General features: G+C 50.9%; 1 protein-coding gene across 4 annotated transcripts in view; it reads left to right on the top strand.

Annotated features, from left to right (window-relative positions):
• The window catches only part of LOC8024500 (rho GTPase-activating protein 190), a 54,025-nt gene that overhangs the window by 25,649 nt on the left and 15,945 nt on the right, over positions 1-12,431 (top strand). For all 4 annotated transcript variants that reach the window (XM_040205563.3, XM_040205562.3, XM_029991255.4 and 1 more), the window contains exons 15-18: positions 340-508; positions 2,834-3,048; positions 5,335-5,913; positions 12,059-12,219. In XM_040205563.3, the coding sequence (XP_040061497.1) occupies positions 340-508; positions 2,834-3,048; positions 5,335-5,913; positions 12,059-12,219 (1,124 nt within the window). The remainder of the gene's footprint in view (positions 1-339; positions 509-2,833; positions 3,049-5,334; positions 5,914-12,058; positions 12,220-12,431) is intronic.

Below are 12,431 nucleotides of genomic sequence, written 5' to 3'. Positions count from 1 at the left end.
CATCCAGTGTTTTTTTGGTTCTATCGCTTTTATTGAATTACCGCTTTTATTGAATGTTTTTGCTGTCTTGTTGACTTCATTGTAACGAGGAATTGCTGTACCTTAAACTGGTAGTAGTAAGAACCTAGAACCTCCTGGAAGCTGAAAGTGGCAGTCATCATTTCGCTACGAGATTTGCTTGGTAAAATGTGCGCTGCCACCCTTAGTTTCTCGAAGGGCCTTGTTGTCAAGTGCAAGTACAGTGTGGACGGCAAATGGAAACGGCTGCGATTTCGTTTAGACGTCGAGGGTGCGACGTGCCCCGAGCGGGTGTGTGCTCACCGGTCTTCTCATGTGCAGCGGCCTTCTACACGCCCTTCTTCAAGGAGGTGTGGGAACGCAAGCCCCAGATAGAGAACGCCTTCTACATGGAGGATTCCGACTACTCCCCGGAGGGGCGCACGCCGGTGCCTCCTCCGGTGCCCAACCGCCAGGAGTCGTACCACCTGGGCGGTTCCCTCGACGACGGGTATGTGGACACGTCGTCTACGTCCCGTTGCTGTCCTGTCTCGTGCTATTTTTGCAAAACTTTGTGTTCTCTTCTTGTCCTGCTGCGTCCCGCAGTCCCGCACACAATTCCGGAAAAATGTAAACACATTGGAATTTATATTGAGATCCCACCGCGTCGCGAAAATTAGAACCCGCGAATTATTTCAAAACTTCAGCTTTGACCAAAACCGTGAAATATTGAGCCCGCGATAAATAAGTTGGTTACAGTATATATAAAAAACTAGAGTACTGCCAACAATTCCTATTTATTTTCAGCTGCGCAATTGAGTCTGTGCACGCTGCGGGCTACGATTATCTGCCTTATTTTACCTCGTGTCTTTGCCGCTTATTCGCTTTCTCTTGTAAGCATCAGGGAACGAAACTGGCAGGTAACTTAAATGAGCTTAGTTATCATTTTAAAGTTGTTTAAAGAATGGTGACTGTACATTCGGGCTTGTTTTGTCGACAGCCGCGGGGAACCATCCCAGCTTGTAGTTTGGGGACTTCGAGTAGGTCGTCAGCTGCGGACCGCGGGCCCTACGAGCACGAGCTCAGTTCGCTTCCAAAGTGATGTTACGAGCTCCCTTAAGCAGTGCGAAACTCCTGCATGCTCTTGCGTGCTGTCTACAAAAGGTCCCCATTAACATGATGAGTAGGCGTAGTTGCGTTACTGAACCATGCAACGAGCTACGGAAGCGATAATTAACCCTGTTGTCTGCACAGCTTTTGGCGATTCATTCTTCTGGCAGTCTTTCTGGAGTCACCTTTCAAGAAACTAATGAAACTACCTGTCTAATACGATGCCGTGACATTTGACTACGCAACAGTACCAGGTGCGCTGCCATTTTGCCTTTGGTGCATTCTCTACGAAGCGCGAGGCCAGCACGACAAGCGCACCAGCTGCCCGCGTCGTCCGTTCTGCTGGCGCCTAACTAGTATGGGAGGGGTGGCGCTGTGTATATGCAGCGAAACCACAGCCACATGAATCTATAGAGCAAGGGTCTCCAAACCCCGCCCCCGCGGGCCAAATCTGACCAGCCCATGGCTGGCCGCGATCCTTCCATTGAAGGCCGGGCAGCGGCCCGCTCCCGCGAGCCCGCTGCTACCAAAGCAAAAATGGGCTCGCACAAAAAAAAAACGGCGCCGCAACGCACACCAACCGCGTAAACGAAGCCACCAGAAAGAAACTGCCATTGTAAGGCATGTTCTCTCATTAGATTATTCATTGGACACTGTCCTCACCAGCATCACTATTCTTAGCCCTGTGTTTCTGGGTAACTACCGGGTGAAACAAGGAGACGGTAGGCTCTTTAAATCGACCGGAAAATTCGGTTTCTTAACCTATCGCGCTACGACTTTGTGCAGCGTTGCCCACAGATGGTGCATTTTTTTCGTAAAATTTGCAAAGCGCGAACTTACCTGAGGAAAAAGTAAAGAAAGAAAAAGGCTTAGCTCCTATGGAAACGCAGCGACGCCTCCGGTCTGCAAACAAAACGGCGCCGCTTCGCACGGGAGACAGGAGATGGCGCAAGCGGTTGCGACGCCAACTGCCGCCAACAAACGAGCAGACGACGCCGAGAGTTGGCCCTTTTGCAGACAAGGAACTGCAGTTCCTTGCTGTTACCGCGTCTGTCTTTTTTGTTTCTGCGACTGTCGCCGCCTACGGAACGCGCTCCGCTTTTGAGTCGAAACGATCGTCTGCTAAAAACGCCTTCTCTGGGCGCCGTATGCTCGTTCGTTGCGGCGTTCGTTGCGCCATCTCTTGTGTCCAGTGCGAAGCGGCGCCGTTTTGTTTGCAGACCGGAGGCGTCGCTGCGTTTCCATAGGAGCTAAGCCTTTTTCTTTCTTTACTTTTTCCTCAGGTAAGTTCGCTCTTTGCAAATTTTACGAAAAAAATGCACCATCTGTGGGCAACGCTGCACAAAGTCGTAGCGCGATAGGTTAAGAAACCGAATTCTCCGGTCGATTTAAAGAGCCTACCGTCTCCTTGTTTCACCCGGTATGTATGTTAAGATTCCCTTGCGTTCCCACGTATTTCCTAGGTGCCCAGGGGGTCCTTAGTAATGTGCACTACTGCATTACTCCCCTAGTAACGGGCATTACTGTTTACAGGGTCTGCCGGCTTTTCGGCCGCTGTACTGCACCTGTGTTGAGACCGAGAAAGGTTTTTTGGCTCTTGATCGAGAGAAATCTGTGTTGCTCTTAGTCAAAAAGTTGACAAACCCTGCCCTGGAAGGCGAATGGCAGTGCATGGCAGCATTTTGGTTGGTCTCACGCCGGGGGCACTGTTCGTCTCTCGCCGCAGGGGCGACTCGGAGGGCCTGTACGAGCAGCTGCCCTCGGAGCAGCGGGGGAGCAACGACGGGGAGGAGGAGTCCCCGGGGGGCGGAGCCCCGACGACCTCCCTGAGCCCCAGCGACGAGAGCGAGCTGTACGCCAGCGTGTTTGCCCAGCAGGAGAACGGCACCGACCACCTGGTCAAGCCCAGCCAGGTCAAGAAGAGGAGGAGCTTGCAGGCCGGTGGGTCTCGAACCCTTCTTTACTTTCTTGTATATCCGTCTCTTGGTCTCTTTGTCTGTTTCTCTCTCCCTTTGAGAAGACTTTTGACTTTTTAAAAACAATAATATGAATGTTTAAAGAAAAAGAAAAAAAACAATTTTAGAAAGAGATAGTTTGCTAACAGTAGAGAAGGAGGGACATATTTCTGTCAATTAAAAAAAAGATGGATCTTTTTTTTTAACACAGACTGTGTTTTATCTGCTGATTTTGATGGAGTTGTGTCACATTTGGCTGTAACAGTTGATTGAAGCGAACATCCGACACTGAAAAGCGTTATGCCCATAGGAAACCATATACAGTAAAACCTCGTTATAACAAAATGGGATATAACAAACGAATGGATATAACAAAGCAATCATAATTCCCCTTGCTTGAATAGTTGTAAGAAATGGACATTGGCTATAACAAACTAATGGTTATAACAAAGTAATTACGACCGCTCCTTCAACTTCTTTATAACGAGGTTTTACTGTAAAAAAGACTTTGGTCCTCGAGCAGGATTTGAACTCACTACCCGAAGATTGTGAGCCAAGTGTTTCGCCAACTCCGTGCTTGGTGGTATAGACCACCTAAGAGCGAGCTCATTTATGCGGCGCGTGAATGAGCTCGCGCGCTTTGTGGCTTTTCTGGTCGTGTGGCGCAATCTCACAGTGTGTGTCAGAAGTGAAAGTGAATCTTCGGTAGGCGGTGCCGTTGAGACGCCCTTCTCTTCATCCCTAGAGGGCCTATTGCACATTGTGTGCTTACCAGTCTTTGTCTGCATGATCAAGCTTGTAGATTTTTTAATTTCTGTGTCTCCTTTGTCTCTCTCATTCTTTCTTTTTCTCAATTTTTGTCTATCAATCAATTTACATGCACATAGACGCTTTGCGCACCGCCATTTCTGACCTTCTCTTGTCTTACCGAGATGCCGAGCCACGAAACAGTCGTTGACGAGTATGGTAATGATGAGGTGAAGTACCGTATTTACTCGAATCTAACAGCCACCTTTTTTCCGGGGAAATAGGTCCAAAAATTGCATGCGCGCTAGAATCGAGCGCGACCCAAAACTGCGCTACCGTATCGCCATCGACATTTCAAAATGGCCGCTCCATTACGCACTGAGAAGCTGAAAGGCTTAGAGCGTAGCCAGCTCGTGTGTTTCTCGCATTCGTATCAGCTTGTAAGTTCCCGCTTCAAAGACACGCTGCGTTCGCCATGATGCTGGACTCAAAAGAAAAGTGATATTGTGCACGGAGAGCGATGGAAATTGGGCCGCATCACGTGTGTTGGGCGAAAGATGCGTGGTGCATGATCCCGTCTGTCATGGTTATCAAGGCCTTCAAGAAGTGCGGAATTTCTAACGTTATGAACGGCACTGAAGATGAAATGCTTTGGCCCGCTGACAGCGATAAGGAGTCGTCATCACCGGACCGTCGTCGTGATGACGACTTTGCCGCCGAGAGACAGCGCCGTTCATTTCATCGCAAGATTGAAGCTTTTGGAATAAACCTTCGTTGTTCCAAGTGAGAAAAAGTTTCATTTCTGTATCCAGCCTACATAATCTGGTGTACGTAACAATCGAGGTCATCGCGTTTTTTTTGTTTCTTTTTCGGACCTCGAAAAATGGGTGCGGTAAATGAAATAAGAGGAAACAAAAACTGGAGGTCGATTATGGTAGTGCCCATGTACAGTTGCTGCAATCATTTATGTATTTTAGGTTTGGTACAGTAGAGTACCAAGGGTTGATCAAAACACCACGAAAGCTTTCGGATCAGAGGTGCTTTCTGTCTTCTACTCCTCTACCTGGGTCTTCCGTGGGAAGCATGTGACTTGTAAGATTAGAGTTACCATTCTTTGTTCCGTATCAAGGACTGGGAAAAGTTAGATTCAGTCTGGGAATCAAAGATCTCGTTGTCGTGAGCAGGTATCTGTTGGATTTTCGGCAGTGTTGTGCCATTGATTTCGCCGTTGTGTTCATCACACGACGATGCGTCAACGCGTAGTCTTCATAGCGAATAGAAAGTGTCTCGTGTTTACATGTTCTTAAGGTCAGTGACAGGTTATGAGTTCAGGGGAAGCTCATCCCTCCTTTTTTCACTTGACCAGGGCGAATGCCGAAGGTGGGGGGGGGGCAAGGGAGGAGCTTTATCTGGACTGTTAACCTGTCGCCAACGATAGAGGCAGATAGGAATCCTAAGTGGAGTCTTCGTTTTTCTGACCGTAGTCTCTCTTCCATGTCCCTCTCGCCCCCGCCCGCGCCATCAGATCTCTACCGGCAGTCCTTCCCGAGCACAGAGTCCCTCGACCGCAGCGGGGGCGGCAAGGCGGCCCCCGCTCCCCCTCCCCCGCCCTCTCAGGGCCGCGAGGGGGACGGCCTCGACCACCCCTGCTTCCCGCCTGCCCCCACCCTGGTCACCTTCGGGGGAGGGCCCCAGCCTACCCCTCCACCCTCCTCCTCCTCTTCCTCCCCTCCCCCCTCCTACTTCTCCCGGGTGCCCCCCTCCTCCCGGGGCCAGCACCACGCGCCTCTGCTCTACACAACGGGGCGCCACCCGCGGGACGTCCCGGCGCCCCCGGGGGCGCCCCGGTTCCCGACGGCGGGCCTGCGCAAGTCGAGCAGCCTCAAGAGCGCCCCGTACGGCATGGTGCCCCTAGTGGTGCCACCAGCGGCGGCGGCGGCGCTGGCGGCGGGAGGCCGGCAGAGGGGTCGGCGCCACCCGCCGCCCCCGCCCGTGGTGCCGCCCGACCGCGGCGCGGCGCCCCCCGCGGCGGCGGAGGACCCCGCCGACGACGCGGAGGACAGCATCACGGACGACGACGACACCCTCTCGTCGGGGCTCAGCAGTGAGTGGTGCCTTTTCAGGCCCGGCGCCCGGCGCCCCGTCATGCCCCGCGTGCTCGAAGAGTGGCCCAATTGATACGCTCTGCCGGTGGAATTGCAGTGGAACATTAGTTGAACCAATTTCTAGGAACCTAAGAGAAAAGTTTTCCGGAGTGCAAGCTCACTCGACCGAATACATTAGTTGTAATGGGGTTTTCGCTGGGGAATTTTACGAAAGTTTGTTCATCCAATCGTTTGTTCGACTGGAGTTTGTTCAAGCGGCATCTTGCTGCAGGCGGCCGAACGTGAAAAAGCGGCGGCTTTCTCCTCCTTGGCTCGTATCCACAACGAGCAACGGCGGTGTCAGATGCCAATTGCGTGCCGGCGATGTTCTTCGTAGCCAAGCGCTGAGGTTGGCAGTGCACGGCACGTGCCGTGCTATTTTGCACGGCGGCGACTGGAGTAAGGGCGGCGAATATGCTTAAAGGGATACTGAAGCAAAACTTGAAATACACCGATTATGGTCAGAAATAAGTTCAATATGATCAATGATATTCATAAATCATAATCGCGCGTTTGTATTTTGAACGGATGGCTATATTTTTCACCCTAATGGGCCCGATTGGGTGCGCGCTCAAAAATCGGCCATCGGAGAGCGCGATGCGTCTTGGGATATTGGGCGCATTCGTGACGTCACTTGTGCCAGTCGGGAAAGGCTACGGCGTGAATGTTGTGGTTACGAGCGTTGCCACTTGGTGGCGCGTCGACGATTTACGACCTGTGACAACGTGGCCATTTGAGATGTGCAAGGGCTGCACGCACGCTGCACCACGGCAAGTCGGCAACCACGGCAGCACTGACAAAACCAGCTCGGAGGCCGGATTCTCAAAGCGAATTCACGACGAAAAAAGTGCGTACGACAAATTTGAGAGAAAACCCGTACTCTCGAAACGAAATTCGTAACCTTTGCGCAGGTTACGACAGAATCTTACGACAGCTCCGAAGCTGTCTTACGCACTTTTTACGATCAAATCAACAAGGCCGACAGCGTCGCTCAGTTACTTGGTATCGGCCACCAACGGACATTTATTTTTCTTCGTGCTCTTCTCGTGCGTCCCGACTTCAACCAGCAAGAAAAAAGGAAGGAGTACTTAAAACAGACCACGACGATCAAGAACGCAGGATCCACAAACACACGAGAAGAGCTACAACGGCCACGATTCCGCCGACCGAGCGAGCTCGGCAGAATATAGTAGGCCTAGCAGCAACATCGACTCGGCGCACCGTTGCTCCGGCGGTCCTTGGCCAAGACCGTCTGTCCATGACCGGCTGGCCTGCTGAATGGAATATGCCCGCGCGACCCTTGTGGACCCTTACTGGATGAGTAGTTTGATCCCTGAACTAAATTTCAGAGGTCAATATTTTCCCCTTGTCATCTCGATCTCCTTGTTTTCCGAGACAGCGGTGACGAACGCTGTCGTCGAAAAGGGACTCTCATTGATTCTATCTCCTTGTTTTGTGTGATATAGAGCTCAAATAAACGCCATACGGATTACCTTCGCAACTCGGTATGTACACTCTGTTATTAGTATGCCATTTTTATTCTGACTCGACGCTACGTCACTGTCGAGCTATAGCAGTTCGTGGGAGCTACGCGATGTCGGTCTAACCTTTCTTTGCCGAGTGTCATGTCAGTATCGAGTTGCAATCGTAAAAGATCGGTCCAGAAGCGCTTACCGAAACGCGGTTTAACAGAGCGAATCCAGCACTTCGATCAAACGCGCATGTCCGCTCCGAGTGTGAACAGGTATTTGGCATTTGCGTGGCTCTTGCTGACACCCTCGTAGTTCAAACATATCCTTTTTAACGTCGGCTTGCAGCTCGCGACTCGCAGCAACTAATACCGGCCGTGCCAGAAGCGTGCTCGGGCCGTGTCATGCAAAGAGCCGCAACGAGAACGAGCTCACTGTGGCCAACTACGCTTTGGCTCTCTCCGCCAAGGCTTTGCAAACGCGTTCAGGCCTAGGCGAATTCTGCCGGCACGCCGTATTGCCGCAGAACGGCGCTGCTATTTTGGCACAAGTGATGTCACGAGAACTTCCCCCCATCCACCAGATGAGAATTTGAAATCGTTTAATTATGTTTAAAATTAGTTCTCCTGTGTTTTACAGCGCAATATTTATATTTCCGAGGTGGTGCCTGTCCCTAGCCCACATTTATGCAACAAGATCGGTGCTAAAATTTCGTTTCACTACCCCTTTAAGACGAGTAATTTGAGCCAGTTGCTGCGCTCCTCGGATAAGGAATAGACTTTGTTGAACCGGTTGGCGCTGTGTCGTAGTATTCGTCACAATGTTAGCAGAGAACACGACTTTTGACAATTGCGTCTGATGATGGTCTTACTCGTGGAAAAGCCTACCTGTCGCTGCGTGCTCCACGTGATGCGTTTGAAATTGCGTGTTGCCCCTCATTTGAGCACTCTGTGTCTTTTATGCTTGCCTTTTCTACCCACGATGATTGCACAAAGTGTCTGGACGTATTCTTTACACCTAAGTATGCTACCATCAAGAAATGTCTCCTCAGTAGCTTGACAGAAACTTGCCGTATGCATTACTTTTGCACTTAACTCCGAGAATATCTTTCTCAGCGGTACTACCACGTTCTGCACTTGATGTAGCTCGAGTGTCATTTGTGGGGTATGCCATAGAAGGGTAAATCAGTGTACTGCCGCTGGAGTTTACAGGGTTCAAGACAATGAGCAGTCTCGCATTCAAGTAAGACGTAGCCACGGCATAGTTGCACTTGGTTGCTTGAAAACGGCACCTGTGTCGTCATCCAAGATCCTCCAGTACTCGGCATCGACTATTTCATACTACGTGCGTAGATTCCCTAGTGCTCCTGCCCCGCACTGCTTCGAAAGCATTCAAAGCTAGCCTCGACGGCGTTGGCGGGCTGCGGAGGCTACCGTGGCCTCAACAACGTAGCACAAAATAGTCGACGCCGAGCATAACCTTTTGTCGTAGTTCCCGTGTTGTGCTCACTTTCCCCCGGGCACCTCTCGCGTATTGCTCACACTCTGTTGGTTTCTCTCTCTCTCTCTCTCTCTCTCTCCCTTTCCTCTTCCCTCTCTCTTCGTGCACACTGCCTCTCACTCTCTCTCCCTCTATGTGTCGTCACGCGCGCGTGTCACGTGACGCCTCGCGATTGGACGGGCGGGAGCAGCCAGCTGCGATTTCCTCCAAGCGTACGGCGCCTACCCTCCTCCCCCGGAGCCCGCCCCTCCGGACTTCTCCGCCGCCACTCGGCTCAAGAAGGGGCCCTCGGCCTCCTCAGGTCATTATCTGAGCGCATCGCGCCTGGGCCGCTCCTCTGCTTTCGATTTGTTTTGGCTCCCTTACGCCGCTCCGTTTGTCGCATGCACCGCCGAAAGGATTCGGTTACTTTGTTGCAGTCTGAATGCCGCTGTGCAGTGTCTTGGGTTCGTTTGCAGAAAAGTGTGAATCGTCGTGCGCTGTCTACCTTAAAGCCGAGACTGCAGCCACAGCCGCAGACGAGAGCTAGCCCGCGCTGCTAGCTTGGAGACGGAACTCGCACAGCCTCGAGTCACAAATTCTTTCCTTCGTTCCGAGCGGTGTGTGACTCGCTCCTCGCTGTCTCATCTCTCTCTCTCTTTCTTGCCTCGAAACTCATCGAAGTTGAGCGTTGGGCTTGGTGTCTGAGGCGTAGAGTTTGAAGCGCAGCACCGGAGCGAGCAAACAAGTCCGGAAATCTTCTTTGGCGAACCCGATTAATGGCTACTTGATATAAAGAAGAAGAAAAAAATGCTAGAGACTCGTGGTAATGCGGAAACGTTTTATATATGTTTTTTGTTCGGGGGCCAATCTTTGAAATTGCCGACTGATAACTTCCGCCACGGGCTAAACCAGCCAATCAGAACTGGATTCTTTGGGATTGACTTCCGGTGAGCGGACTGAATAAAATTCGGTTCTCTGGGAACATTCAGCGACTCCAGTGCAGCCAAAGTGCGGGGGAAGGCGTAGGGCGCGTGCTGGAGGCTGGGTGTTAGAAAGACACACCCTGGCATTCTCGTTTCGTCTGCAACCATGCGAGCACGAGTTAACCTGCGCTCTTAGTTTTGAGACACGCCTTTCTAGCACGTACACTCCTTCTGGGGAAGAACTTTTGAAAGCCGAGGTCTCGTGCTCTTACGCTTGTAAGGCTTGGCTGCAGTCTCGACTTGAGGGTGAACAGAGTATAGCGTATTACAGAAGTGTGGTAGGGCACGGTTCGTAAAAACTTTTCGTGTTTTGCTGTATATTTTTCTTTCTTTAATTGCACATGCTTGGGAACTTTTGTTTTCGGCTGGCACCCCCTTCATGTTGCGTAGCGGCTTAGCCGTAATGTCGAAATCAGTCGTGTTCTCGGGCTGCTGGGGAACGCCGTACCAGTGCACGTGGCGCTGGCGATTCACGAGTCGCACTGCTGCATCGTGGTGCTTCTTGTCCGTCCCGTGTAGAAGTAAACTAGGGTCTCATCAAAACTCTTTTCTTTTTTTGCTTTCTCTGACGCTTTCTTCTGTCTTTGTTTCTTTTCTTTCCACGCGTTGCATGCTGCAACAGATGCCGGATCACAGGAGTCTCTTACAATGGAGACAGGTGATGTTCTGTTGCCAGCGTTCTCTGTCATTTGCTTCAGTGCGTTTGCATCCCCTACCCAACTCTGTTTCTTTCGTGAAACGGTCGAGTGAGGCACAGGCCGTTTGGTAACGTGTTTTGTGCCTTTTCCTTCACGTCTGATCTTTTTTGCTTTTTTTTCTATACATGTATCCATCCATCTCTCTGCCTTCCTTTAATTTTCTTCCTCACGTCTCTTTGGGTTCACAAAGTTCAGTTCTAAAAGTTAAAGTTAAAGAAACGTGAACTCCGTGGCCCGTTCCCTGAAATCTCACGCGCCTGATCACTCTGTTAACTGTGTACTTGCAAGGTTGGTGTGCCCACCTCTAACAGATAATGTAGATATCCTATCGTTGTATCAAATCGTTGAAGCCTAGCAAACGACTGTGTCCAGAAGGTGCTTTTTCCCCAAAAACGCAGCTTGCGCCCAATCCTGAGCGCACAAAACTTCATTCGCAGTCCAGGCAGTGCAAATATTGCGATAGTGTAGCTTCAATCACAATCACTATACTACATCAGTTCACCTTGGGCCCTGCGGAAGAACAGAGGCATTCAGAAGCACTAAAGGCCCATTCATACAGGAATGTCTGCTTATGTTTTCTTACATCATGTTATAATTATAACGAAAGTCACTGGGGCATCCGTGCCTCCTATGTTGCGTGCAAATCTCGGGGTTTGTACAGCTACTTGAAATCCTTGAATACCCAAGATTTTCTTCAAAGCCTTTCATGTGCCCTTAAATCTCCTTGAGAGTTGCAATGTTCATTGTATTCTTTGAACATCCAGAAATCAATGGCATGTTTTTTGCGAATCATGGCGGTTTGAGAGGCTCACTCGCTTCTCTTGACTCGTCCAAGCTGCAGCGAGGCATTTAGGGGCGCGCAAGGAAATCGTAAAAGAAAAGCTCTCGCGCTGTTGTGTTGGCAACTGACATGGTAGCTTACTTTTTTTATTGCCAGATGCATCGCCGTCACACTCTGGCCACTGGAGATAGCATATTTTTTTCTCCTAAATGTGCCTGCTTCTTCATATTGCTTACATATCTGGCAATTTTAATCAGGCTAGGGTTGTATCTTACAGTTTTTGTTGCAAACCCACCAACGCTTGCCTAAATTGTCACGATGGAATCATGCAATCGTGACATGACTGGATTGAAGCGCCCGTTTTATTTGGCACTTCTCTTCAGTTCCATCCAAGGCATTTGGAATCATTAAGCACGAATCTTGTGACTCGCGGTTGGGACTCGACGTAGGCGGACATGAGCTCCCGTAACATAACGCAATGTCAGCAAACGCTACTGTGTGAACGGGCCTTTTGCGTCTCTGGCGAAATTGGTATGCGAACCTTTTTCGATGACCTTAGAATTCCCGAGTCTGATCGTTCGTGAAAATCGAGGATTCTATGATGCTTGAACTTAGGCTAAAGAGGAGACCACTTTTGTCAAGCCGTCATCGGCTGCTCGAGATCGTTTGTCACCCCCCTTCCTTCCTCGCAGCCTGGGTGGATCCCCGTGGCTACCCGGGACGCGGGGGCGGCTACCCCGCCCAGCCCGAGGACTGGGGCGAGGGGGGGCCGGCGGGGGACGTCTACCACACCTACCACTTGGAGAGGCACAAAGTGGGGCCTCCCCTCAAGCCCAAGCCCTCCAAGCCAAAGGTGGGTCATGTTCGGCGTGCGTCCGGCTCTCTCCTATAGTTTTTTCCCCACGCTAGCGACGAATTATGTAAGTTGTGTTTTCACGAGCGTGTCGGGAAGCTCTCGAAAAGTAGAAAGACATGCGCAGGGAGCGAGACGGGTGAGACGTTCTTTCGGGGCTTCGTGTTTGTTTTGTTTGCGGTTTTACTTCTGCAATGAAAACCTTCCGTAGA

Source organism: Ixodes scapularis, unplaced genomic scaffold, assembly GCF_016920785.2.
Source record: "Ixodes scapularis isolate PalLabHiFi unplaced genomic scaffold, ASM1692078v2 PGA_scaffold12__126_contigs__length_90152505, whole genome shotgun sequence".
In the NCBI taxonomy this organism is placed as follows: Eukaryota; Metazoa; Arthropoda; class Arachnida; order Ixodida; family Ixodidae; genus Ixodes; species Ixodes scapularis.
The sequence above is the reverse complement of the archived record's forward strand: the minus strand, read 5'-3'. Positions and strand labels throughout refer to the sequence as shown.